This window comes from Phyllostomus hastatus, unplaced genomic scaffold (genome assembly GCF_019186645.2).
Source record: "Phyllostomus hastatus isolate PE091 unplaced genomic scaffold, TTU_PhHast_1.1 phas_contig_198, whole genome shotgun sequence".
Taxonomy (NCBI): Eukaryota; Metazoa; Chordata; class Mammalia; order Chiroptera; family Phyllostomidae; genus Phyllostomus; species Phyllostomus hastatus.
In genome coordinates, this window is record NW_025333715.1 from 507,528 (window position 1) to 532,548 (window position 25,021).

General features: G+C 66.7%; 1 protein-coding gene across 1 annotated transcript in view; it reads right to left on the reverse strand.

The window, feature by feature from the left end:
* Positions 1-1,620: 1,620 nt before the first annotated feature.
* The window catches only part of MOV10L1 (Mov10 like RISC complex RNA helicase 1), a 37,504-nt gene continuing 14,103 nt past the window's right edge, over positions 1,621-25,021 (reverse strand). Inside the window, exons 6-27 of the mRNA XM_045834752.1 lie at positions 24,416-24,559; positions 24,047-24,279; positions 23,717-23,849; positions 22,669-22,869; positions 20,176-20,290; positions 17,906-18,083; positions 17,625-17,695; positions 16,786-16,877; positions 13,248-13,306; positions 11,905-12,012; positions 11,306-11,496; positions 9,649-9,757; positions 9,233-9,411; positions 8,573-8,719; positions 7,786-7,907; positions 6,612-6,711; positions 6,300-6,464; positions 5,580-5,753; positions 2,882-3,031; positions 2,462-2,569; positions 1,813-1,950; positions 1,621-1,716 (exon numbers count right to left, since the gene is read on the reverse strand). Coding sequence (XP_045690708.1) covers positions 1,621-1,716; positions 1,813-1,950; positions 2,462-2,569; positions 2,882-3,031; positions 5,580-5,753; positions 6,300-6,464; positions 6,612-6,711; positions 7,786-7,907; positions 8,573-8,719; positions 9,233-9,411; positions 9,649-9,757; positions 11,306-11,496; positions 11,905-12,012; positions 13,248-13,306; positions 16,786-16,877; positions 17,625-17,695; positions 17,906-18,083; positions 20,176-20,290; positions 22,669-22,869; positions 23,717-23,849; positions 24,047-24,279; positions 24,416-24,559 — 3,013 coding nt within the window. The remainder of the gene's footprint in view (positions 1,717-1,812; positions 1,951-2,461; positions 2,570-2,881; positions 3,032-5,579; positions 5,754-6,299; positions 6,465-6,611; positions 6,712-7,785; positions 7,908-8,572; positions 8,720-9,232; positions 9,412-9,648; positions 9,758-11,305; positions 11,497-11,904; positions 12,013-13,247; positions 13,307-16,785; positions 16,878-17,624; positions 17,696-17,905; positions 18,084-20,175; positions 20,291-22,668; positions 22,870-23,716; positions 23,850-24,046; positions 24,280-24,415; positions 24,560-25,021) is intronic.

Here is a 25,021-nt window from a genome sequence, read left to right on the forward strand (position 1 = left end):
AAAATATGCAACATCTTCAGTGTATCATGCTTTATTATTTCAAGAAAAGTAAAAACGCAGCTGAAAAGCAAGAAGATGTGTGCGGTGTAGGGAGAAGGTGCTGTGACTGAGCGAATGTCGGAAGTGGGTTGCGAGGTTTCTCGGTGCTGCTGACACTTGGGCCACGGAATCCCCTGCCACGGGGCCGTCTCACGCACTGGACGCCGGGGAGCAGCACCCCTGGCCTCTCCGCACTGAAGCCAAGAGCGGGAGGGAGCCGACATACTCAGATACCAAATCAGCAGTTATTGGTGAAAATGAAAAATGTCTTTTATTTCACGCAACGGACTTCTCGGCCAGCCCGCTGCCTGGCTGAGGGCTGACACCGGATGCAGCAGCAGCGCCCCAGACGACGTCCTGGGGCCCAGAATGACCACGAGGCCCCCACGGGTGCACGCTCGTCTGGAGCCGCAGCCCAGGGTGTGGGCAGGTGGGCGGCACCGGCCAGTCCCTGGACGGACCCCAGCTCTGGAGGACGGAAGGGGGCTGCCTCTCTAGGGAGGGGCTGCTTTTCTAGGAAATGGGTTACAGAGACGCCAGGTTAGGAGACACATTGGGTGTCTCTGGAGAAGCTTCTGGAAACCTGCCAGGGCAGGGGGCCAGGCCGGGACCCTCACACCAGCCATTTCCGTGGAGCCTCCTGCTGAAGGCCCAGGCACGAGCCCACCCCTGTGGATGGCCCCTTGGCCTGGACCTCCTACCGCCACCCCGGGGCTGGTGCCCCTGCCCCTCTCCTGCCCCATGGCCCAGCCTGGGGTAAATGGCCAGGTGCCCCACTGGGGCTCTCAGGCGCCCCCACCCGTGGCCTTGGACAGCGTCGTCAGGGCCAGACAGGTCCTCCTCGTGCCCTCAGGGCCCAGAGTACTGAGAGGGGCCCAGCCCCAGGAGGGAAGCGATGGGGGGCCTGTCCCCCCGGGGACAGTGGGCAGCGCCCAGGCCAGGCCCCCAGGACACTGCAGCTGCGACGGGTTGAGGGTCCCCAGCCTCACTGTCCCTGGTCGGTGTCCCCTCGTGTGCCTGTAGACGGTGGAGTCTGGGGCCCCCCAGGCCAGGCTCAGCCTGCCTCCCACAGACTGCCCAGCGGCCACTCGCTGCCTCGGGGGCAGGACCAGATGTGCGTTTAAGACAAACTGACTGAGCAGGGGGGGGGGGGTGCACGCCCCCCCAGCCAGGTGCTGTTCACAGGGGACACACCCCGCGTGCACGCACTTCCAGGCTTCCCCAGGAACGGCCCCTGAGGGTCTGCACAAGGGGCCAGGTCTTGGCCAGAGGGGACTGGCAGGGGCTGCGACTCAGGCCAACCCCACCGCTGCCCCGAAAGCCTGGCCCCGGGGCAGGACCGAGGCCCAGGCGGGAGGGGAGGCGGGAGGTTCACTGTATTTGTTTATTTATGCATCATCGTCATCCGAGGACAATTTTTCCATGCTTTTAGAGAGAGAGGAGGAGACAGGGAGAGAGAAGCATTGATGTGAGAGAGAAACACGGACTGGTGGCCTCGTGTGCCCGGACTGGGGACCAAACCGCCACCTCCTGGTGTACAGGACGGCGCTCCACCTGAGCCACGCCGGCCGGGCGGGGGGCTCACTTCTGCAGGGACCGCAGCTCGGGCGGCAGGTCGCAGCCCGTGTACACGCCGTTCGTGATGCTGTACTCCAGCAGCGCGCCGAAGCAGGGGTCCTGCGGGGACGCAGGGGGCGGGGCCTCAGGGCGGGTGAAGCGGCCCAGGTCCCGCCCCTCCCCACCCAGGCCCCGCCCCCCCCCGCGCACGCTCACTCTGACTAGAACGTAAGGGTTTCCCAGCACGATCAGCAGGGCTTTGGGTCGGGTGACGGCAACATTGAATCTCTTGGAGTTGGACAGGAAACCCAGAAAATATCTGTCGTCTTCAAATTCATCTTCATTCGATCGTACCTGAAAAACACAAAGGAGAAGAAAAACGACGTTTCAAGATTTTTTGTCGTGGACAGAAACTCTCGACATAGAAAAGCATTTAGAAACATTAAACATTGGTGAGCCCCATTTCCAGTTTAAAAACAAAAACTGGGGGGAGGTGGAGCCTGAGCAGCGGGCCCGGCTGCTCCACCTCGCCTGCGGGTGGCACTGCTGGGCAGGGCCCTTTACGGGGGCAGGACAGAGGTCGGGGAGGGGACTCGGCTTCCCTGGGGGCCGCTGGCCCCTGACCTCGCCCACGTGGCACCTCCGCCCGCCCGCTGTCCGCCCCCCACCGCATCCCTGCCCGCCCGCCCAGGGGGTCTCCACCCAGTCCTGCCCCCTCCCTGCGGTGGGCTGACCCCCTGGTGGCTGTGAGGGCGCCTCCCTGCAGGCCCCGAGCCCGCGCCCTTTCTACCAGCGTGGGCCGCGGGCCCGCCAACGTGCAGGCGACCCCACACGCCGCTGCCCCACGAGGGGCGGGGCCACCTACGGTGGAGATGATGATGACCAAGTGCTCCTGTCCCTGGAACTCCTCCACCGACCCGACCTTGATGTCCGTCAGGTCCACGTTTCTCAGAAGGATCTTGATCTTCTCCACCTTCGAAGCAGATAACAACGTGGACGACGACGCAGCTTTACAGCCCGACTCTCCAGGACGTGCGGGAGGGCGACCCAGTGAGCGGTGCCGCCTCTCAATTCCACCAACATGGGCAGAACCGAACCGGACCTCGGGCGGAGTGTGCGGGCGGGGGGCCTCCCAGCCCCAGGACGCGGGGGTGCGGCCGGCCCAGGGACAGGCTGGGGATGGGGGTGAGGGACCTGGCGCCACGGGGCCCAGTCTGTGCTTCCCTGCCCTGCCGGCCCCTGGGGACAAGGACGCACCGAGGACCGCCCGGGAGCAGGGCCCCACCTGCTTGCGGTAGGGCGTGATCACGCCGATGTCCTGTGCGGACACCCGGCCGGAGAGGCTCCTGGCGAGGAGGCAGCAGTAGCGCAGCACCTGGACGGCCTCGGCCGGGTTGAACCAGGACGGGCTCCGCCCCTCTCGCGCCTCGCTGCCCTGCGGCCGTCGGGGACAGGAGAGAGGCAGGTCGGCACAGGTCTCTCTGGTCACAAAACGCCCGTCCGGGGCCGTGAACGGGCGCAGAGCAGGGACTGGGAACGGTCACTGCTGCACCAGTGCTACGAGGACGAGGACGGGGGCTTGTCCTACGGGGCCGGGACAGGGACACAGCAGGGGGCGTGCACGCTGGGAAGGAACAGAGGCCTGGGAGCCACGAGGGGGGGGCCCGAGAGCACGGCCGAGGAGGCAGAGGCCAGCGGGGGGCCAGTGCGGCAGGTGGGGGCCCGGGCCGCCCCCAGGCGTGTGAGCGTGTGGCCCCCCTGCGTCCGAACTGCGGGCCCGCCGCCATCCTGGGCCCCACCGCTCGACCGCGCGACGGGGAGGCGCAAGCCCAGCCCTGGGGGCTCGGCTGACACCACCAGGACGGCTCCAGTCACCGGTGCCGAAGCCCCCAGCTGGTGAGGATGTGGGGGGGGGGGGGGAGCCACGCCCTGTGCAGGGCTGACGGGAGGGTGAGACGGCGCAGGAGCCGCGGAGAACGGACCGCGTGCGGCTCCCTCGCGGCTCCCTCGGGACGCTGGAGCAGGAAGACCGTGGGACCCGGCGCTTCCTGCCGGGTGTTTGCCCAAAGGACCTGCGTGCGGGGCCCACACAGACCGGGACCGTCACCACAGCGACCGCGTCCGTCGCCACAGCGACCGCGTAGTGGCAGGAGCCTGTCCATGCAGCGGGCACTGCTCACCCCGAAGAGGAAGGCAGCCGGACCCGCAGACCGGGTGTGCTCAGTGGTGCGGGCGCCGAGCGCAGGCACTGTGGGGCCTAACCCTAACCCTAACCCGCGGGAGTCAGAGCCGAGCAGACAGAGGCGGCCGGTGGTGCCGGGGGCTGGGCTGGGGGAGGGTGTGCTGGGACAGTTGGTTTGGGGGGGCGGGGTTCTGAAACCCACGGCAGACCGCTGAGCTCTGCACCGGAAAGGGCCCATGCAGCCCGCCTCACGCTGTGGGCGTCTCACCGCAGCCGCGAGCGTGTCCCGGGCAGAGCGGTGGGAGCGCGCTGGCCCCGGGGAGGTGGGCTCTCGAGGTGCCTCAGCCCCGGGCTCTGAGGGACGGGACGGGGCCAGACAGCCGTGGGGGCGGGCGTGCCGGAAGCCCGGAGCGGCAGCGGCTCCCCGAGGAGGGAGCGGCGCACACCCTCCAGCGGAACCACGCAGACAACAGACGTGGGGCAGGAGGAGACAGCCAACGAAGCGGAAGATGAAGGTGGAGGCGGAACCTGGAGGTCCGAGGGGCTGAGCTCATTACAGACAGACTCTTAAATGGGAACAAACAGAAAAACTAGCTGCTTTGCCCCGGCTGGTGTGGCTCAGTGGCCTGAGCACCGGCCTGTGAACCGAGGGGTCCCTGGTTCCATTCCCAGTCAGGGCACGTGCCTGGGTTGTGGGCCAGGTCCCCAGGTGGGGGCATGAGAGAGAGACCCACACACTGATGTTCGTCTTCCTCTTTTTCTCCCTCCCTTTCCCTCTCTCTAAAAATAAATAAATGTTAAAAAACCCTAGCTGCTTAAAATAACTGCATCCAAAGTAAAACGATACAGAATAAAAGAGAGAGGACAGAGAGATACCAGACAGTGAGAAAGAGGAAGGGGAGCATTAGTATCTCACCAGGTGGGACTTGCTATTCTAACGAACTTGATCCTCACCTGGGATCAGTTTACTGGCTTCGGAGGGAGGGGAAGGGAAGGTGAGAGGGAGAGAAACATCGGTCGGCTGCGCCCCAACGAGCACCGAACCCACAACCCGGGCACGTGCCCTGACCGGGGAGGGAACCTGCGACCTTCCGTGGGGCAGGAGGACACCCCACCGCCGAGCCCCGCGGCCAGGGCGTGTCGGCGTGGAGTCTAAACCGACTCCTGACGCAGCGCAGGGCGCCCAGCACCGAGGGAGGTGAGCAGCCGCCAGCGGCACGCGCCCCACGGCACAGCGGCCGCATGGGGGGGGGGGGGCAAGGCCGTCGGACCCTCGAGGAGGGAGTGCTGGTGAGGGAAACGCTGACCGGACACCGCGCCCAGGCCCCCACGGCGGGCGGGGGCACCGTGTGGACGCAGCTGCGGTCAGGGGCGGAGGAGCTGAACAGCAGACCCCCCCACGGGCCCGTTCCAAAGACACTCGGGGGTCCCGCGTCCTCTGGTTTGTCCTCGCACGTTTACCCAGACGGACCCGTCTGGCTGCGGGGTTTTACTGCTCCAAAGGTTTATCTTCCCTTCCCTCCAGAGACGAGGGAAGGGCGAGAATCGCGGATTGGCAGCCTCCTGCTCCCTGACGGGGGCCGAACCAGGGACCTCTGGGCTTCTGGGACGACTGAGCCACAGCAGCCTAGCCTGGCCATGGGTTTCTGACAGCACCCGCAAGTGCTCCCACGGGGGGACGAGCCGCAGCCGCTCTGCCCCGCTGCGCCCCTCCAGCGCCGAGGCCACTGGCCCAGGCGGTGCACCCCCCACCCCCCCGGCTTGCAGCCGGCGTCCCGGCCGCGGTGGGGCCCCGGCTCACCCTGACGCCGTGGAAGACCAGGGGGAAGCCCTTCCTGGGCAGCTTCTCCCAGCCCCGCAGGGAGGCCGCCACCTCGGGGTCCGCGCAGACCTCCAGCTCCTTGTGGTAGAACAGCCGGGAGGGCAGGGCCAGCAGGGCGGCGTGTGACCGGTAGTTCTTCACCAGCTTCGTCACCTGCGGGGCGGGGGCGGGGTGGGGCAGCGGGCCGGGCCCTGGTCAGCAGTCTGCACCCCGGGCCCTGCGAGGGGACAGAGGACGAGACCCCGCCACCCAGGCACCCCCCCCCAGGCCTCTCGTCTCCCACCCAAGGAGAAAGCGACCTCGGCACCTTAGGCCACTTTCCGAACAGGCCGCGTTGTAACAGAAAGAGGGACTGTCAGGGAAACAGGGAGCCAGGCCTGGCCGTGTGGCCGGCAGGCACCGGGGGCCCATGCTGCCCCCCCCCGAGCCCGGCCTGAGGCTCAGGGGCACACGGGGCAGGCACGCCTCTCCCAAGTCAGGAGGCGGCAGTGCACAGCCGGCCCCGAGCCCCGCCTCCCACGCCCTCCCTCCTGTCCAGGGGGGTGACCTGCCCCTGACGTCGTCTCCTGCTCGGTGGCCAAGCTCAGCCGTGCTGCACGGCAGGGGCCCTGGGCCGGCTGGGAACACAGGACACACTGGGCCCGCCTCAGCCGTCCCCTCAGGGACCCGCACCCCGTGGGAGCTGGGGGCCGAGCTCACCAGCAAGGGGTTGTAGGCGCCGCAGGCACCGAAGGCGTCTTCGTCCCTCAGGTACACCGGCCGGGACATCAGTCTCTCCAGCAGGGACACGTTCAGCCCGTAGGCCATGGCCAGCCGGGACTTGATGACGGGCCCGAGCTGCATGGGGTCCCCAGCGAGGACGATCTGTGACACAGGACGGGCACTCGCCGGTCAGCCACACTCAGCACCGGCCGCGGTGCGGGAGGGGTGCGGGTGGCCGGGACGTGGCCCCCCCGAAAGGCTGCATCCCTGCGGGGGTGGGGGTGGGGGACGGGCAGGCCGGCGCCTCACCTGGCCACCGACGTCCGACACCAGCCCCAGGGGGATGAGGCACTCGGGCTCGCTGGCCTGTCCGGCCTCGTCCACGAACACGTGCGTGAAGTGTCCGACTCTGGAGCCAAAGACCTCAGAGGTCGCCGCTGTCTGAGTCCCTGGGGGCCGGCTGGGCCAGCCCGGGAGGCCCCACCGGACCCTGTGCCCGACTCGGAGGGAAAGAGGTGAGTGGACCACACGGTGCGGTGCGGCTGGGACTGCCTGCCCGCCCGTCTGCCCGCCACGGACACAGGCCTGGGCTGCAGTCCCGGCCTCGCTGCCCAGCAGCTGGGTGGCGTGGGCATCCTATCCCCTCTCTGGGCCGTGGTTTCCACCGCGGCAGGCAGAATGCGACAGAGCTGGCCACGGCGGGGCTCTGAACGACCCCCCCACACTGGTGATGCCACCTCCACCCGCTGCCGCCTCGGACTCACGCTCTCCACCCCGGGGGCAGCCACGGAGACTGGCCGCTGGGCACGACACCCAGAGCCACAGCTGCCAGGACAACCTTGGTCCGAGCTGGGGCTCCAGGCCCCCCAGCCCATGAGTCGGGGGCCCCAGTGTGGGGTCCCGGCTCCTGGGAGCCCGGGGGGCAGCGCTGGCCGTCAGTCCGCTCAGACGCGGAGCCTGAATTGGGGCGTCTCGGGCTGCCCCTGCACAGAGGCCCCCACAGGCCCCGCCTGTCCCACGCGGACGAGGGCAGCATGCTTTCGTTTTCCGCCGTGTCCGGCGCCTGCTGCAGGGGCCGGCCTCACGTGCCTTCCTCTGAGCACGACACGGGGGCTTCAGAACGGGGGTCCCACGTCCTGCGGCCCAGGACGAAGTCGTAAATTTACTTAAAACACAGGGAGGTTTTCTGTGATTCCATGTCGCAATGCATCTCACGTGTGGCACGAAACAGCGCTTCTTCCAGCGCGGGGCAGGGACGCCGGAAGGCCGGCCACCCCGCCTCGGCCCAGAGGCCTTCTGTGGGGCAGCACCGTCCTCACCCACGGCCGCTGGGCTTCCTGCGGCTGCGGCCCCGCCCCCGTGCGGCCTCCTCGGCCCCTCCTGCGCCCCCCCCCTCAACCGGGTCGGTCCTGCCTCTTGTCTGGGCCTCCTCTGCCACCGCCCTCCCACCCCGGGGTGCCGCCCTGCCCGCCCGGGTGCTCACCGAACCCCGATCTGGTAGAAGAGCCCGGCGCTGCTGCAGGTGCTGATGATGACCCGGAAGCGGGAGGCCTTCCAGATGTCCTCCCCGTCCTTGCAGTACGCCTTGATGGCCTCGATCACCGTCTGGGGGGCAGTCTGCTGTCAGGCTACTGCGTGTCTTTCAACTGGACACAGTCACAAAGCTGGAAGGAGTTCTAAGATAATTCTGTTCTACGTCTTAGTTATGGCTCAGCAATGATTTGAGATTGTTTTCCTAAATCAAAATCTCTTTCCAGCCCAACTGGTGGGGCTCAGTGGATTGAGCACCGGCCTGCGGACCAAAGGGTCGCCAGTTCCATTCCCAGTCAGGGCACAGGCCTGGGTTGTGGGCCAGGTCCCCAGTAGGGGGCGCTCAAGAGGCAACCACACACTGATGTTTTTCTCCCTCTCTTTCTTTCTCTAAAAACAAACAAACAAAGTCTTCAAAGAATATTTATCTCTTCACACCAGCGTAGCCCCCATCTGTGGGTTCCAGAGCTCTGAACGTAACAAGTGACCTTGCAGCGCCCTCTGACCCCCACAGAGCAATGCCCCTCACTCCTTGGCCCGGTCACTTTGGCTGAAAGGACTCCAACCTGCAAGCAAGGCACCCGAGCCAGCAGAACGGGGCCGGAGAGGGCGACTCTGGCAGGGAGTGGGCAAGGAGGCGGCCGCGGGGAGCGGAGCCGCGACGCCCCGGCCAGGACAGCTGCTCAGGAGCAGGTCGGGCACGGGGGCTGGGACGGCCGGGCGGCTGCGGCGGCGCTCACCTCCTCCAGCCGGCAGGTGGCGTTCACACGGACCATGGTGCCCGGCTGCAGCAGCTGGCTCTCGTGCAGCCGCAGACACACGAGGTCGGCGGCGCTGTTGGAGGGCGCACACACCAGGATCCGGCTGTCCGGCAGGGCGTGGTACACCTTGGTCAGGGCAGGCGAGACAGTCAGCCGTGGGCTGGGCTCGGGGCGGGGACGCCCACAGGCCTGAGGGCGGGGCGAGAGCTCCGCACCCCAGGGCCCGAACCACCCCCCGCCCGCGGGAGGGCTGCTGGGGCGCCGCAGACGCGAGGCCCGAGCGGCGCAGACGCACGAGGCGCACCGCGTGTCCGCGCACTCAGCCGTGACGCAGGCGGGGACGGCGGACGTCGTCTGCGGACCACACGGCAGCCACTGTGCCGGGACCCCCTTCTGCAGGGCCCCGCGGTGGGCCAGCCGGCCCGCTCCCCCCAGGACAAACGCCCCCCCCTCCCCTTGGGACAGGCTTCCGCACCCGCACAGGCCCAGCGGCAACACACGGCCGACCGGCTGCACCCGAGGGACCCGGGGTTCCCAGCTCTTCCTGCTGCGGCGGCGTAAGCCACACGGGTCCCCGACACGCGCACTGTGGAGTGCGTGTGCATGCCGCCCGCCAGCCGCGTGGCCTCCTGCCGTCACCTGCAGCACGGCCTCGATGATGGTCACCGTCTTCCCGGTGCCCGGAGGCCCGAAGAGGATGTAGGGCAGGGGGCGGCAGTCCCCGCTCAGGATCCTCCGCACGGCCAGCCTCTGGTTCTCGTTGAGCAGCGGGTTGAAGAACTCCTCCTCCCTGGCCTCCGGGGCCCGCGCCTCGCCGCCTGGTCGGAGCAGAGGAGCGAGGGCGGTGGGCGTCCCGTGTTCGCTCCTGTGGTGGCGGTGACGGCGCTTCTGTCCACGCCTGCGCCACCCCGGACGGAGCGGACATGGGACGCCCACCGCCCTCCCCCTTCCTGCCTGCCCAACCGCGGCCCTGAGTGCCCCCAGCCGAGCCGGCACGTGCAGCCCGCCCGCCCCCGTCACCCGCTGCCCAGCCCCTCCGGCAGGACCACACGCACCCAGGCGGCTCATCCCCGCGGCGAAGGCCGCCGGCCCCAGCGTGGCCTGGGCACCCGCTGGCCCTGGCTTGGCGGTGGGCTTTGGCTGGTCCGTCATGGCTTTCCTGTTCTAGAAACAACCACCCAAAAAAGAGTGTGAGAGCGAGCTGTGTTCACACAGGCCCGGTTCACAGAGAGAACGTGGGCGCTGTCCCCGGCGGCTGGGTGGCCCCCGGCGGGTCACGGGGCGCACGCCTCGCCCGACACGAGGAAACTACAGGTGTCTGATGAGAAGCTACCGAAAAGTATTTTTCCTTTTTTAAGAACTTTTTACTGATTATGCTATTACAGTTTTCTCCATTTTCCCCCCTTTACACCCCCCACCATACTCCCCTAACCCTCTAGCATTCCCCCCACTTGGTTCATGTCCATGGATTGTACATGTAAGTTCTTTGAATCCTGTTTCCTGTACCATTTGTTACCTCTCCCCGTCTATTTTATGTCTACTAATTATGCTGCTGCTTCTCTGTACCTTTCCCCCCAGTCCTCCCTCCCCACTGATAACCCTCCATGTGATCTCCATTTCTGTGATTCTGTTCCTGTTCTAGTTGTTCGCTTAGTTTTTGTTTTCATTGTTTTTCTCTTGTTTTTTAGGTTCATTTGTTAATAGTTGCGAGCTTATTGTCACTTTATCGTTCATATTTTTTATCTTCTTTTTCTTAGGTAAGTCCCTTTAATGTTTCATATAATAAGGGCTTGGTAACGATGAAATCCTTGAAGTTGACCTTATCTGAGAAGCACTTTATCCGCCCTTCCATTCTAAATGAGAGCTTTGCTGGATAGAGTAATCTTGGATGTAGGTCCTTGCCTTTCATGACTTGGAATACTTCTTTCCAGCCCCTTCTTGCCTGCAAGGTCTCTCTTGAGAAATCAGCTGACAGTCTGATGGAAACTCCTTTGTAGGTAACTGTCTCCTTATCTCTTGCTGCCTCTAAGTTTCTCTCCTTGTCTTTAATCTTGGCTAATGTAATGATGATGTGCCTTGGTATGTGTTTCCTTGGGTCCAGCTTCTTTGGGACTCTCTGAGCTTCCTGGACTTCCTGGAAGTCTGTTTCCTTTGCCAGATTGGGGAAGATCTCCTCCATTATTCAAATATGTTTTCAACTTCTTGCTATTGCTCTTCTCCTTCTGGCACCCCCGTGATTCAGATGTTGGGATGTTCCAGGTTGCCCCAGAGAGTCCTCAGCCTCTCTGCATTTTTTCTGGATTCCTGTTTCTTTGTTCTGATCCAGTTGGATGTTTATTTCTTCCTTTTGTTCCCAATTGTTGCTTTGAATCCCGCTTTCCTTCTTGTCACTGTTGGTTCCCTGAATAATTTGCTTTATTTCATTTTGGGTATCTTCCATTTGTTCTTTCATTTTTCAACCAAGCTCTATCAGTTCTGTGAGCATTTTCATTACTAGGGCTTTACATTCTCCATCAGATGGGTTGGCTGTCTCCTCATTGCTCAGTTCCGAGGTTCTGCCGTGTCCTTTCATTTGGACCATACTGCATTTCTCTGTCTTAGCGCATCCGCTAAGCTGTAAGGGGCGGGCCTTGGGCATGCACCGGGGCGGGGCAACCCTCTCTGCTGCGCCGCCGGTGGGGGAGCGGCCGCAGAGGGACAGGTGCAGCCCACCTGCTGGGCTCTCTCCAGCAGACTCTCGCTCAGACTGGAAGTGTCTGTCGCTGTGGCAGCCCCAGCCGAGCCCACAGGCAGCGCCGAGTCTCGGTTTCCCCCGAAGTCAGTCCCCGTCGAGCAGCTCTGCCCCGCCGGGCGGTCAGCCCTGCCCCCAGCCGCCTGGCTGAGGTTTTTCTGAGTCCGCCGCCCTGTGGGGTCCACCGTACCGGTCTGGTTGTTCTGGTTGACTTTTTCTTTAATTCCTTGGTTGTTGGAGTTCCATGCAGTTTGATTTTCTGGTGTTTTTGGTTGTTTGTCGACTTTAGACGGGTTGTGTGAGGAAGTGAAGGGTTCCCATACTACGCTCCCATATTGGCCGGAACTCCTCCCGAAAAGCCTGTTTGTGTTTGAACTATCTTTTACAAATAAACATAAGCGTGACAAGGACTCCAAAACAACAGCTTTCTCTCTGACTTGGTGTGTGTGTGCCTCCTGCTGAACCCCCCCAACCCCCACGAGGGAGAGCCGCAGAGGGGAGGGCACCTCCAGCCCCCGAGAGGGCCGGGGGCCCAGCAGGAGCCCCCTCGGCAGAGGCACCGGAGCTGCAGGTGACCCACAGCTCCTGCATGGCGGCCCTGCCAGGCCGGGCGGCGGCTGCTCCCGCGGCCCTGTGTGCGGGAGGCTGAGGACCCGCCAGCTGGGTGAGGAGCCGGCACTGCTGAGTCCTTAGCGGAAAACAAGGAGGGGGGTGCTCTGTGGACCCCAGAAGTGCTTGCTGCCCTGTGACCTCAGCCCACCTCTCCTGGGGCCCCTCTGAGGGCTGTGACTGGGCCCAGCACAGGCACTCTCGTTTGCTCCCTCCCTCGGGCGGCGCTGCCCCACGGTCCCAGGGGTTTGGTGTCTGAGGCTCCGGGTCCCCCCGTAGCCCGGCCAGTCCGCGGACACCCACTGCTCTGCACTTCAGAGTGTGAAGACTCGGCCCATGGGGACGCATCCCCCAGAACAGCCATGGGGTAGGGGTAGGGCCAGGGCAACGCCCTGCGGCGTCCAGCCAACACGCCGAGCGCGGCAGGTACTGTGGGTGGAGGCCCCCGGGCGGCGTCTGCATCTGTGAACAGGGGCTAGGGAACGGCAGAAGGGTTCCCAAGTGCTAGACACAACTTCAACACCTGTGTTGAAGGTGAAACAAGACCACTCCTGTTCTGCGTGTGGGACTACATGCAGAGCCTCCGACCGTGCCTGGCACAGAGCAGGCGCCACGTGACTGCTCATGGCGACCGGGCTGCACGCGTGAAAACCGGAACACCCTCAGACGCTCGCGGGGACGACGCATGCGGGCCCTGTGACGGGCGTGTGCCCCCCCCCGCACCCATCCTCAGCACAGCGGCCGGGCAGGTGGCCCGTCGGGACGCACAGGCACCACGCCGGACTCCCTCTGGCAGGCACCCCCGTCTCGCTCTCACTGTGACTCGGGGTGTCCGGGACCCCCGCCCCCGCCCCAGCCCCGTGCCCGTTGCTCGGAGTCCCAGACGTGCGTCGCGCAGCCGTACCTGGTGGGCGGGTGGCCCGGCATCTCCGGGGTCCTGGGCGTGGTTCCAACCGCCTGTCACTTGGGGAGACTGCAAGATGACCTCTTCTGGAAACAACACTTTAAAACAGGGGAAGAGGGAACCAGGCAGATGTTACTGAAAACCTTTAAAAGGATGGACAGAAGCAGCCTGAACGCTCACGTCGCCCCGAACCACTCACAGCCCCCCCCACAACCCCCCAGCCCAGCGGGCACGGCCCTGCACGGGCTGTGCAGGGGGTGCCGCGCTGGTCTCCGCGTCAGCACCGTCAGCACCGAGGGGCCCGCGGGGAGGGGACGAGCCGCGTGCGGCGGCTCCACCTTCAGCACGTGGGACGCGCACACGGAGCGTCTGAGAACCCGGGCGCGGCCCTCCCCGCCCGCGCGGCGTACCTTTCACCCCCAGGTGGACGACCTGCTCGAGCGCGAAGTGGCACCGGCGGCTCGTGGTCCTGCGGAGGCAGACAGCAGGGCGACTGGCTTCAGGTCCAGACGTGCCGGGCCACCTCGGGCCACGGACATCCGGGTCCACGTCCCGGCCAGCACGGCCGCTGCACGGTACTTGCAGAGGCCCCGCGAGAGCCAGCGCTCCCCGGCTCTCCCCGGCTCTCCCAGGAGCGGGGCCTGGCGGGCAGAAGGGGGGCACCATGGCCTTTTCATGCAGCACATGTCGCCATCGGGCGTCCGGGAGAGAAGGCCCGGCGTCACGCGTCGGGACAGCAGGGACCCCTCCTCTCCCGGAACATTCCTGTTTTAGCAGAGGGAGGGGACGGGCGGGGACCGGCACGCACGAAGGGTCAGGGCCGCGCACGGACCGCTGCGGGGCGTGAAAGGTCTCAGGAGCCCACCTGAGCAAGAGGGGACGCGCACCGGGCAGTGTCCAGTGCGGTGGGCGGGCAGGGGGTCGGGTCTGCGCAGAAAGGCACTGCCACAGGCAGAGGGAGGGAGCGGGAGGTCGTCCCGGGGGAAGCTGGCACGGTGAGGCCCCTCCTCTGGGGGCATGGCACTGCCGGGGTCCCTGACGGACCGGGGGCTCCCTCCCCAGAGGGGCTGACGCTACAAGTAGGTCAGGTCTCGGTCTGGTGACGAGGGCTCGGCACAGGGCGCCAGTGGGGGCCTGCCGGTGCACTTTCTAACACAAGGGAAAGGGTGGGAATGAAGAGATAAAGCCCCCTCCGAGGAGACTGGGTGACCGACACCCCAGAGCACGAGGGAGGGAGGACGGCCAGAGAGGGCGGAGCCACAGCGTCGCTGAGCCCGGGCCACACCCACACTTCCGCCAAGTTCAGGCCCGGGCACCTGAGGACCACCCAGCCCCTCTCCCCTGGGAGACAACGGGGTGCAGGGCGAGGCTCCCAGGGAGGAGGGGCCTGTGGGGACCCCTCACAGCACACAGTCCTGAGAGGGGCGTGTGCAGGGCTGGAGGAGTGGGTGTGTGGCCCACACCCTGAGGCCCGGGCAGCCCTGCCCTGTCCCTCCGACGAGGTCGTCCACACGCTGCCTGGGACGCACCCGACTCCAAGATGAGACCCGCCGGAGAGGGGCGGCGCTCCGAGGACCCACTCTGAGACAGACAGACAGACACCTGACGCAGACGGAGCGATGCGGAAGGAGCAGGGAGCGGGCTCAGCCCGGCCCTCCTGGGGAGGACTGCTCGCGTCTGTGCGAGGGGGAGACGCCAGAGGCCGCGCCGAGAGAGCCGGGCAACCCACCGGCTGCAGCCAGCCCCTCCCCTCCAGCGGCCAGAGACACACTAGAGGAAGGGTTCCCTAAAATAGAAATACAATCGAGCTTTTCATTCTGGGAACACGAGGAGGATTGGATACGATGTTTGTTAGCCAGCTGAAGTGCTTCCACTCGTCAACAGGCTGAAAAGACATAGCTCAGCCCCGGCCGGTGCGGCTCACTGGTTCGATTCCCAGTCACGGCATACGCCTGGGCTGCAGGCCAGGTCCCCAGTGGGGGGCGCATGAGAGGCACCCCCGCACTGACGTTTCTCTCCCTCTCTCTCCTTCCCTTCCCCTCTCTCTGAAGATAAATAAATGAGATCTCTAGAAGAAGAAAAAAGAGCAGAAGTCGGCGCGGCAGGGACGCGCCGGAGAAGACCGGCCTCCAGCCAGACTAACGGGGGGAGGAGGAGGACCAAACGCCAGTGTCAGACCCGAGGGGGACCCAGCTCAGACCCCCCCCACACGGAAAGGAATAAAGAAATAGCAGGAAGGACCTCGTGCCAGCGGATTAGACGGGGCGGGGGGTGGGTAGGGGGAGGGGGAGGAACACGGCTCCTTTGACCAGCACCCCAGAGCGCCCCCTGCAGGACACTGCTGGCCGAGCGGCTGGCACCCACGGGAGAGACTGCAGGGAGAGGCGGGGAGCTTCCCCGAGGAAACCCCAGACCCTGCGCCTCCCGGGCCAGCCGGCCCGTCCCCACAGACTGCCCCGGAGACGGACAGGAGGTGGCGCTGTCCGACTCACGGCGAGGCCAGAGTTGTTGCCTGGGTACCCAGATCAGAAAAGGGCAGTCCAGGAAGCTGCAACCAACACCCCTCAACAGCACAGATGCGAACGTCAGTAGAATTCTGGCAAACCAGGCACAGCACCATGGGACAGGCAGGCGCGCCATGGGAAGGGGGCTTGTTCCAGTCGTGCGACTGACCGTCTCGCTAGACTAAGGAGCAAGATCCCCACGGCGTCTTGAAGGGCACGGAGGGCACAACCCCCCACGCCCACCGGTGCCTAACGCTGTCCGCAGACCGGGGCTCCAGCTCCTCCCCCGACGGGGCCTCGGCTGCCCCTGCTGCCCCACCGCGAACAGACACCTCGGCTCCCGCGGCTCCCCAGGCCCGGGCCTCGCAGGAGGCAGAGCAGAGCAGACGCACGCGGGGAAGAGAGGGGAAGGTGGCATCCCCGCGAGCACCGGCGGGCGCGCGCGGGGTCCTCTGCGGTCCGCAGAGCGCTTCCCGAAACACCTCACTCGGCAAGTGCGGAGAACACATGATCGCCACACACGAGTCAGCTGCTGGAGCAGCCAGCATTTCAGTTAGAGTCACTGTTCGCAGGAGCAGCAAGGACTCCTTGGAGAGTCAGGACAAGCCGAATGGGACACACACCAGGAGGCGTGGGGAGCGGCCGCGGCAGATGGACGGGGCTCTTGGGCCTCGAGATGGCAGTTCCCCGGCGTCTCCGGGACCGGGAGACTCCACGCGGCCCGGCCACGCCCCTGCAGACAGGCCGCCCGCCCTCGGGAGGCACAGGCTGCTCCCGAGCCGGCCCACCCAGGACGGCGATCTGGAGCAGCCGCACAGCGCCGCAAACCGGCCTGGGGGGCCCTCAGCTACCTGATCCCAGACGGACGAGGAGCCGGGGGCAGGCAGACCCGCGGCTGCAGGGCTTCCAGAGAGCCGCGAGGATCTGCGCTCAGAGGGAGGGAGACGCCAACCACTGGTGCCCGGACGGGGCAGCCACGCACCCCCCCCCCCCCGTTAGTAGCCCTCCGCCGTCGCAGCATTTGCGAAAGTTAACTCAAAATAGGTCGCAACCCTAAACGTAAAACTTAAACCTGCAGAATTTTAGGAGAAAATACGGAAGAAAGCCTTGGTGATATTGCACGAGGCGGATTTCTTAAGCACGTCACCAAAAGTGTGACTCGTGAAAGGAAAAGCTGTTCAACTGAAGAACTGCTCCTCAAAAGGCAGCATCACAAACGATAAGACCACGCGCCCCACCCTGAGGAAACATCTGCGAGAAGCACAGCGATGAAGGACTAGTCTGAGGACGCCGCGCTCTGCAAGCTCCACAAGCACGCGACTGAAACACGGACCCCCCCCCCACGGGCACTTCCCCGACAAGCGCGCCACCTCCTGGCACGGACCCCCACGGTGTCCTCCCCCGCACCGCCGGCGTCCGGGCCCCGCCGCGGGGGAGGCCCCACCTGTTGTACGTGAACTCCACGTCCATGGGCTCGAAGTTGTACGCTTGCTCGAACTCCGGGTTCAGCTTGAGGGTCACGTCCTCTTCGTGAATCTGAAGGAGAAGCAGACGGTCTGATTTCCGCCGCTCGCACACGGTTCCTTGGGACGGTCTTGTGTGTCTGTGGTACGTCCTGACACGCTCGTCCCACAGATCTGAGCGGCATGTGGTGTAAGGACAAAGGATGAGGCCGCCCACCCCAGGCCCACAGGCCCCGTGCCCGGGTGTCCCAGGCCGCCCCTCCCAGACGCCAGGGGCCAGCTCCGTTCCGGGGCTAGGGGGACCCTCCGGCCACAGGGAGGTCCCGCAGGCAGCGGTTCAGACCATCAGGGAGGACGGCACTCGTGCGGCAGCGTGCAGTGGGGGGGGGCCCTCCTGGGGGGGCCCTCCCACGGCCGGGCTCCAGGCTGGGGGCACCGGGCGCTGCGTGGCAGGGTCCAGGGGCTGGGACCACCCCGCGGCAGGAGCCCCGGTCTCCCCAGACTGAGAAGGGACCAAGACGGCCGAGACGTGGGAGCGCGTCCCCGGGTGGGGAGAACCCAGCTGGCCTCGGACTCTGGCCCTGAGGACGCCACACACGGGCACTGACACTCACAGAAACGCCCAGAACCGGGGTGGAGTCCCAAGTACTGGAAGGCGCAAGTGAGCGAGCCTCAAGTCACACGGCGACGACGAGGCGGCCTCCTTGGCGCAGACGACCCTCAGGAGCGGCCCCCCTGCCCTCCCCCGACTCCCAGAGACGCACCCTCACCCCAGCCCTGAGGCCTGGCCCGTCTCCAGCGCCCGCCCAGCAGCCCTCACCTTCACCACGTAGCCCACATACTCCACGACGTGGCCGTGGTACTCCTGCGTTTTCAAGACCAGCTTGTCGCCTGGGGGAAGCACAGGGCGGGGCGTGAGCCACGGCAGTGCAGCAGGGGGCCGGCCCCATAACAGACAGGGAGGTCCGCGTGGCGGGGGCAGACGCTGGGGACAGACGCTGGGGGCAGCCTGAGTGCTGAGCGACCTTCTGGCCCAGACCAGGAGAACGAGGGACTGGGACCAGCGCCGCCCACCGAGACCTGCCCCCCAGCCCCGCCCACCTGCGTACAGAGAGGGCCGGCTCTCGGCCAGGCCCGGCACCTCCAGCACCAGCAGGTCCCCGCTCCTCTTCAGGGTGACCCCGCTCATGTTGTACTCTCTCAGCTCCATCTCCGCGTGAATCTCCTCGAGCCACAGCAGAGCCGAGAACTTCTCCTTGTAGTTCGTCATGTTCAAGCGCTGCCAGGCAAGCCGGCAGCAGCTCAGGGTGGGGCTGGTCCCCGCCGCCGACTCGCAGCCCCAGGGAGGTGAGGGCTGTGGCCAGACAACCGTCCTCGGGTCGGGGCCCACGGCCACCTGGGGTGGGCAGACCCTGCGACAGGGAAAGGACCCCGGAGCTGGGTGGCCCGGGTGGGGAGGCGGTGGCCCTGTGGGGCCCAGGAGGCCGAGGGGCAGAGAGCGCGGCACAGGGGGGCTGCCCGCCAGCGCTCGGGGTGTGAGAGCGCCCTCACCAGGCCGCGAGGGCTCTGCCGCCTGGGTCAGCACCACCGGGCTGCCCCGCTCTGGGCGGGGGTGGCGGGCGGGGGCGGGGGCGTCCTGCGAGTCACAGGGTATTTAGCACATCCCTGGCCTCCACCCACCAGATGCCACTAGCACCCTAGTCGTGGCACCCCAGAAGTGTCCCCCGGGGCACACTGTCCTCTGTGGAGAACCACTGGATTCCAGGGGACAGTTCCCAGAGGTCGCGCAAGGTGCAGCCCGAGCTCCGAGCGTGTCGTCAAGGGCCTGGGCAGAGCCGGGAGGGCGGCCGCCCTGACGCGGGCCCCTCTGCCCCCGCCCGACAGAGCTGCAGAGCGCAGGGGGTCCCACTGCCCCCAAGGAGCCCAACCGTGTCCCAGGAGTGAGCGCGGCGAGGCGAGCTCCAGGACGCCTGGCAGCCACACGAGGCCTCCTGGCACGGACGGTGGCGGAACTGGAGCCCGTGACGCGGAGGAAACCCAGCACCAGAAACTGCCCGTGACCCACTTGGGAGACAGGGCCTCGAAGCTGTTGCTGTAACCGTGTTGGTCACGTTCAAGCAGCGGAGGGAAGACGGAACATGTTAAAGACCCGAACCGAACGTGCAGAGAGAAACCACCACCTGACATAGAACATGCAGTGGGTGGGGCAGCATGTGCAGAAGGGAAAACGAGCAAACGTGGCCCAGGCTGGTGCGGCTCAGTGGACTGAGCGCTGGCCTGAGAACCAAAGGGTCACCGGTTCAATTCCCAGTCAGGGCACAGGCCTGGGCTGTGGGCCAGGTTCCCAGTAGGGGGCGCTCAAGAGGCAACCACACACTGACGTTTCTGTCCCTCCCTTCTCCTCTAAAAATAAAAAAAATAAAATTATGACAACTCTTAAAAAAAAAAGGAAAAGGGAAAATGAGCGAACTTGAAGGTGCAGGAGCAGAAACGTCCAAACGCAAGCGAGACGGGGAGGAGCGGAGGACGAGCCCCGGGGGTGGGGGCGGGGGTGGGGGCGTGTTTGGGGACGGACTCGCCAAAGAGCCTCCAGGTCGGAGGGGAGCAGCCAGCCCGCGGAGCCGAAGCAGCTCAGAGAAGACGGGAGGAAGGCCCACCGAGGCGCACTGCGGGCCGAGAGCCCTCGCACTGGCCGAGGAGGGGCCGCCCTCCAAGCAGCAGGAAGAGGCTCCTCGGGGCGGAGGAGCAGGACGGGCGTGTCCTCGGAGCCGCGGGGCTGCGGGCGCCCAGTGTCCTCGCACCCTTCCAGGCACCACAGCAGCGAGCACCCAGAGAGGAGGCCGGTGACTCTGCGGCCAGCGGGGACCCCGCCCTCTGAGACGCCCCTGAAGGCGGCTGACTGCGCGCGGTCCAGAGCACTCGCACAAGTCACGCCTGCGCCACCGTCAGCAAAAAGGCCGGGAAAGGGAAGCGGAAGGCGCCACGAGCCTGGGGCGTGTGCCCCAGACCTGGGCTGTTCGCGGTTGCACTCGGTCCTCTGTGAACCGGCCACGCCGCACGCTCTGCGGCAGAGGGCGTAGGGTGACCGCGCACTCTACGGAAGGTGGCCTGTCAGCCGAGTCGGGGGTCGCTGCCACCATAGGGGAAAAAAGAGGCGAGACGAGGACAAGACAACAAATGAAAAACCAGCAGCAGGACGGTGCACCCCAACCAAACCCCAGCAGCGGTGCACGGAGCGCGGGCGTCTGGCCCAGACCCTGGGAGGCAGGGCTTGCCGGGCGGGGCCGGGAGCCAGGCTGAGGGCTGAGCCCGAGAGGCCCCCCCAGCGCTGTCAGAGACGCACGCGCTCCACACCGGGGGCCCATCCCTACCTCCGCGAGCAGCGGCTGGAAAGTCAGGATGTCGATTTTCTGCTCCACGCACTTCTTCAGCCGGTCGGGGATGGGGTACTGGGGGAGGAAACTCGGAAGCTGGCGTCTCAGGTTCCTTGAGAGAGAGATTCACAGTTGGAAGCGATTCCTAACCACCTGGGCATCTGGGACAAGACAGGTCACTACCTCCCACCCTTTCCTACCGAGCGAGGCCCCAGTCCATCAGTCCCCACGAGGCGTCAGCGGGGCGCCCACGGTTACTCCTCCCGCCTCCCGCCGGGCCTCCCCAGGCCCTCTCCCGCCCACTGGGCAGGGGCAGGGGGCCTGGTGCACGAGACCCCCTGGGGGCCGGGGCCGTGGGTCTCCCGCAGCTGTCCGAGCGCTCCCCGGGGCCTGAGCCTGCCCGCGGTGCCTCCCGAGGTCGTGGCAGCTCCGCCCTGGCGGCCCTCCCACTCCCAGCCGTCCCTTCTCTGGGGAGGCCGTGTCCCCGAGCTCCGCCCGGCCTGGGAGGGGCGCCAGCGGGAAGTGCATCGCCACTGCTGTGGCCAGTCGGAGAGGGCACCACGAGGCCAGGGGAGGGAAACCGGGAGGGGAGGAGTCCCAGCACTGGGGGCGCAGGGGCGGGGCTGGCGCCATGTGGGAGCGCCCAGCGCCGAGTGAGGACGGGCGCCGCACGCCCACTGTGACCTGCTCCCTCGAGGCTGAGCGGACGCGGCCTGTGCCTCCTTCCCTGTCCCCCAGGGGCCGCCGCACGCGTGGGCTCCTTCCGCTCAGCATCTCGGCAGGGGCGCGCCAGGAGACCCAGAGCCAGCAGCCCCTGGGGGGCTGTCACCTCCTGAGAAACGGGGCCCCCTTCCCCCAGGCTGCAGTGAGGCTGTGGTGGTCCACGGGGGAAGTGCACGTGGGAAGTGGGGGTCAGTCAGCACGCGACAGAAGAGCAGTGATTGCAGACGTGAACGAGGGAAGGGGAGAGAGCACCCCCACACACACACGTGCAGGTCCGGGGCCCAAACGCTCCCTCTGCCCCCCGGCCTCGAAGAGCTGAGCGAACAGACCGGGCTGCTTACAGCCCAGGGCAGCCGCAAACCCCGTCCTCAGTGGGAACACGGGACCACACGGCTGGACGTGTGGGGCTGCCGACCACAAGGGGGCTGGGCCGCAGGTGTAGGTGCTGGGGTGCCAGCCAGGACAGGCGCTGGGTCACTGACCCGGTGACAGGAGTGTCCTGTTTCAGGGACACTCTGAACTGCATGGTGACGGCTGTCAACACTCCAACGGAAATGACGGACCAGGGATAAGACCCCTGTGCTGGTCATCTCCACGCTCCAGCCAGGCCAGGCGCTGCTGGGGGCTGCCTGGTGGACCACCGACCGCAGCCGGGGGCTCCTGAGATGGAGATGCGGTCCTGGGGACCCCCCGCAGGCCACGTGGACCCCTCACCCTGCGTTCTGGGTCCCCTCCAGGGCACAGCCCTTCCGTGGCCAGTGCCCCTCACTGCTGGTCGCGCTGTGCCGGCAGCTGCACAGACCTCGTGGGCACGTGGGGGCGGCCCGTCCCTCTCCGAACGTGACCCAGGCTCAGGGAGGTCAGGAGACCGGCCCGGGTCACGCAGCTCCCTGGTGCAGGGCTCCAACGGCGGTCCCGCCCCAAAGGCCAGCAGACTGCTCACTCTCTGCCTGCAGACTACCCTCCAGCCAGCCCGTCCGTAAGGCCGGGACGGCTCGTCAAGACCTGCTAGGGGGCACCCGGAGGCTCAGGACCCTCCAGTCCTGCACAAGGAGGTGGTCGCGTCCCCGTGGGTTTGGGGTGGCCCCGAGCTAGCCTGTCAGTGACCGCAGTTGAGAGCGCATATCCACACTGCACAGGACAAGCCACGAAATACCGTCGGGTCCCCCCACACCAGATTTTTGGCCCAAAACTTTTCAGAGGTTTTTGCCCTGCAGCACCCTCGAGACAACGCCCAGTTACGCCGGGTGGTCCCCCGTCCCCCAGCCGCGCGGCACTGGAAAAGGGCGAGGTCATTCTCAGCCCCCCTCCCCCCGCCCCCACCCAGAGACGCCGTATCCCAGCAGGCCCCAGGGAGCCGACCGGCCCCGCGGCCTCAAACACAGGTGGCACTCGGGGGCTGCCACAGCCCGCACAGGCCACGCCAGCCACGTTTGCTGACCCTCACCGACTGGTGCCTTGGGGGGCGGTGTGGGGCCCAGGCTGTTTTGGGGGCCGGGCCGGGCCGTCGGACACATCAGAGGTGGCAGGAGTGAGGGAAAGGGTCAGCGTCCGGGAGGGCCACCGGAGGCCCCCTGGGTGGAGGGGCAGGCGTCCTCACACGCACGGGGGGCTGCGCCCCAGGGCCCTTGGACATGGCCTCGTGCGAACACGCCGACCCCAGTGCGGGGGTGGGAAGGCCCCCCAGGCACACACCCCGCCTCCCCGACTGCCTCCCACACTGCGAGCGCAGGCCGGGCTGCGCGGCCGTCTGCCCCGCCGCGGTACCTTTTCTGTGTGGTCACGACCACGGTGGACTTCATGGGCGTGGGCACCGGCGCCTGGGGACCTTTGGACTTCTTCCACAGGAACGGCTCGCGTGTGGCGATCAGGGCCTCCTCTGCACTCACCACGCTCACCTCCAGGACGCGCCCGATCAGGAAGCCGGAGAAGCAGAGCAGGAGCAGCTCCCTGCAGCGGCCGGCGGTCCTGGGGACCAAGCGGGCTCCGTCTGCGCCATCGGCAGGGCGGCTTGGCAAGGCCCCCCACTGCGCGCACGAGGGGGGCCGGACCTCTCCGTCCGCAGGGCCCGTCGCTTCAGTCACGCCTTTTACAGGGCAGAGGGCGACGGGCGTTTTTCCAAGACGAAGTCACACACCCGAACACTTGTGTCGGGGACGCGCAAGCCCACGGCAGATGGACACACACGTCCGTCCGGCACTCCTGCTGCCGTCAGAGCGGCCGCCGCAGCCAGAGTCGCCGGCGGCCACTCTGCTTCCCGCCGGACCTCCTGCTACGGGCTTCGTGGACACCCTGCGTCCCCAGTCACACACCCATTGTCCCGGTGTCTCAGGGGTCACAGAGTGGCCGCCTCACACGGCACTGGCTGAAGGAGCCGTAAGTGTCACCGCAGTCGGACTCTGCCGGGCCCGGTCAGGGCCGGGACACACCAGCCCGCGTTTTAAAGAGACTCACAATTAAACTACCAGGTGCCGGTGGAGGCCTGCTGCCCAAGTGTCCTGCTGACAGGTGACCAGCAGGCCACGGTGGAAGCATGGACACAGGCGAGGAGGCCGAGGAGGGGAGGGGCTGAGGGTGGCCTGCTGGTCACCCGTGACTCACAGGTCAGGTGAGGGGTGGGGGCCCCTGTCAAGCTTGGGGGCGGGGGTGGGGCCTCGTGTGGTAGAACTCCCGCCCGCCACGGTCTCCACCAGTGCTCTGGCTACGAGCTGGGTCCCACCGAGAGAGCTACACGTCCAGCCCGTACCATCAGACCTGGAGGGGCCACCCTGGGGACCCAGCAGGTCAGACCCCCGCAGGCCCTGCTGCCACGTACTTGGCCTCGCAGACGACCACAACCAGGGCCCTCCCCCCGGGGGGGATGAGCCCGCTGGGCGCTGGCTCGGCCGCCGGCTCCGGGGGGACGCTCTGCTCTCTCTCCCCGCTCTCGGCTTCGCAGGCACAGCCCCCTGGAGGCGAGACCAGACCCGGGGAGTCATGTCTGACGGGGGCGGCACCGGGGACGCACGTGCCCGGCCCAGCCCAGGGCCAGCTCCAGGCAGAAGCCCACGGCCAGCCGACAGCGGGCAGCCGTCCCCGGTCTGCAGCCGCCTGCAGGTCCGGAACCCGAGAGCCCGCGGCGTCGAAGGAGCCCAGCCCCCTCTACCTGGGGGCACGGCGCCGCCGTGGCTCACGCCGCTCTCTGGCGCCCGGTGGGCCTGGGTGTCCTGGCCGCCGTCTGCCGGGTGGACGCCGCCCTCCGCCTTCCCGGGGTCGGCTCCCGCAGGCGCGGGCGGGCGGCGCTGGGTCCTGCACAGCGTGTGGAGCCGGAACTGCCGGGCCCTGTCCCAGCCGGCCAGCCTGCAGCTGACCAGGTGCTGGGGAGCGTCCCCCTTGTTCCTGCACACGGAGGGCGGGGCTCGAGCAGCAGGCCTCGGGCGCCCACACACTCAGCCGTCCTTGTGACGCACGGCTCCCCAGGGACTGGGGCACGCGGGCCCCGGCCGGGAGCCACGACGCAGCCCCGCGGACTCACTCTATGCAGAGCACCATGCTCTTGCTGCCACCTTCCTTCACCGTGCCGAAGTCGGTCGCTCTCGTCACTTCGATGTTGCCTTTGTCTTTCAGTAACTGGGCCTCGCAGACCTCTTCTGGGGCCTCGGCCTCAGCGGCGGTGGCACTGTCCCTGCAGAGAGGCCCGGATGGCGTCACGGCCACCAAGCAGGCTGCCCCCTGCAGCACCACCACCCTCCCGCCGGCCTCCCCTCCCAGACCCGAGACGCCAGTTGTCCTGAAGGAGGAGACGGCAATCCTGTCGGCTCCAGAGGGGCAGCGACACCCTGGTGACTCCGCAGAGAGCGCGAGGCCCTCTCGGTGCCAGGCCCACTTCTGTGTCCAGGACGGGGGCACACAGGTGGCCCTCAGCCCCAAGCCCTCACTGGCGGGATGGGGGGGACACCTGAGTGAGGGGTTCAGGGCTAGCTCACAGCCTGGCTCAGACTGCAGGGGCCTCCCCGTGCCCTGTGAGGTCATCTGTTTGAGGCCGACGAGGGAGCAGCCCCCTGGGCCAGGCCTGGGGTTAGCCCCTGGCCCAGCGATGACCAGCACCCCCCTCTGGCTGGCTGCCCTGACTCACTCCGCT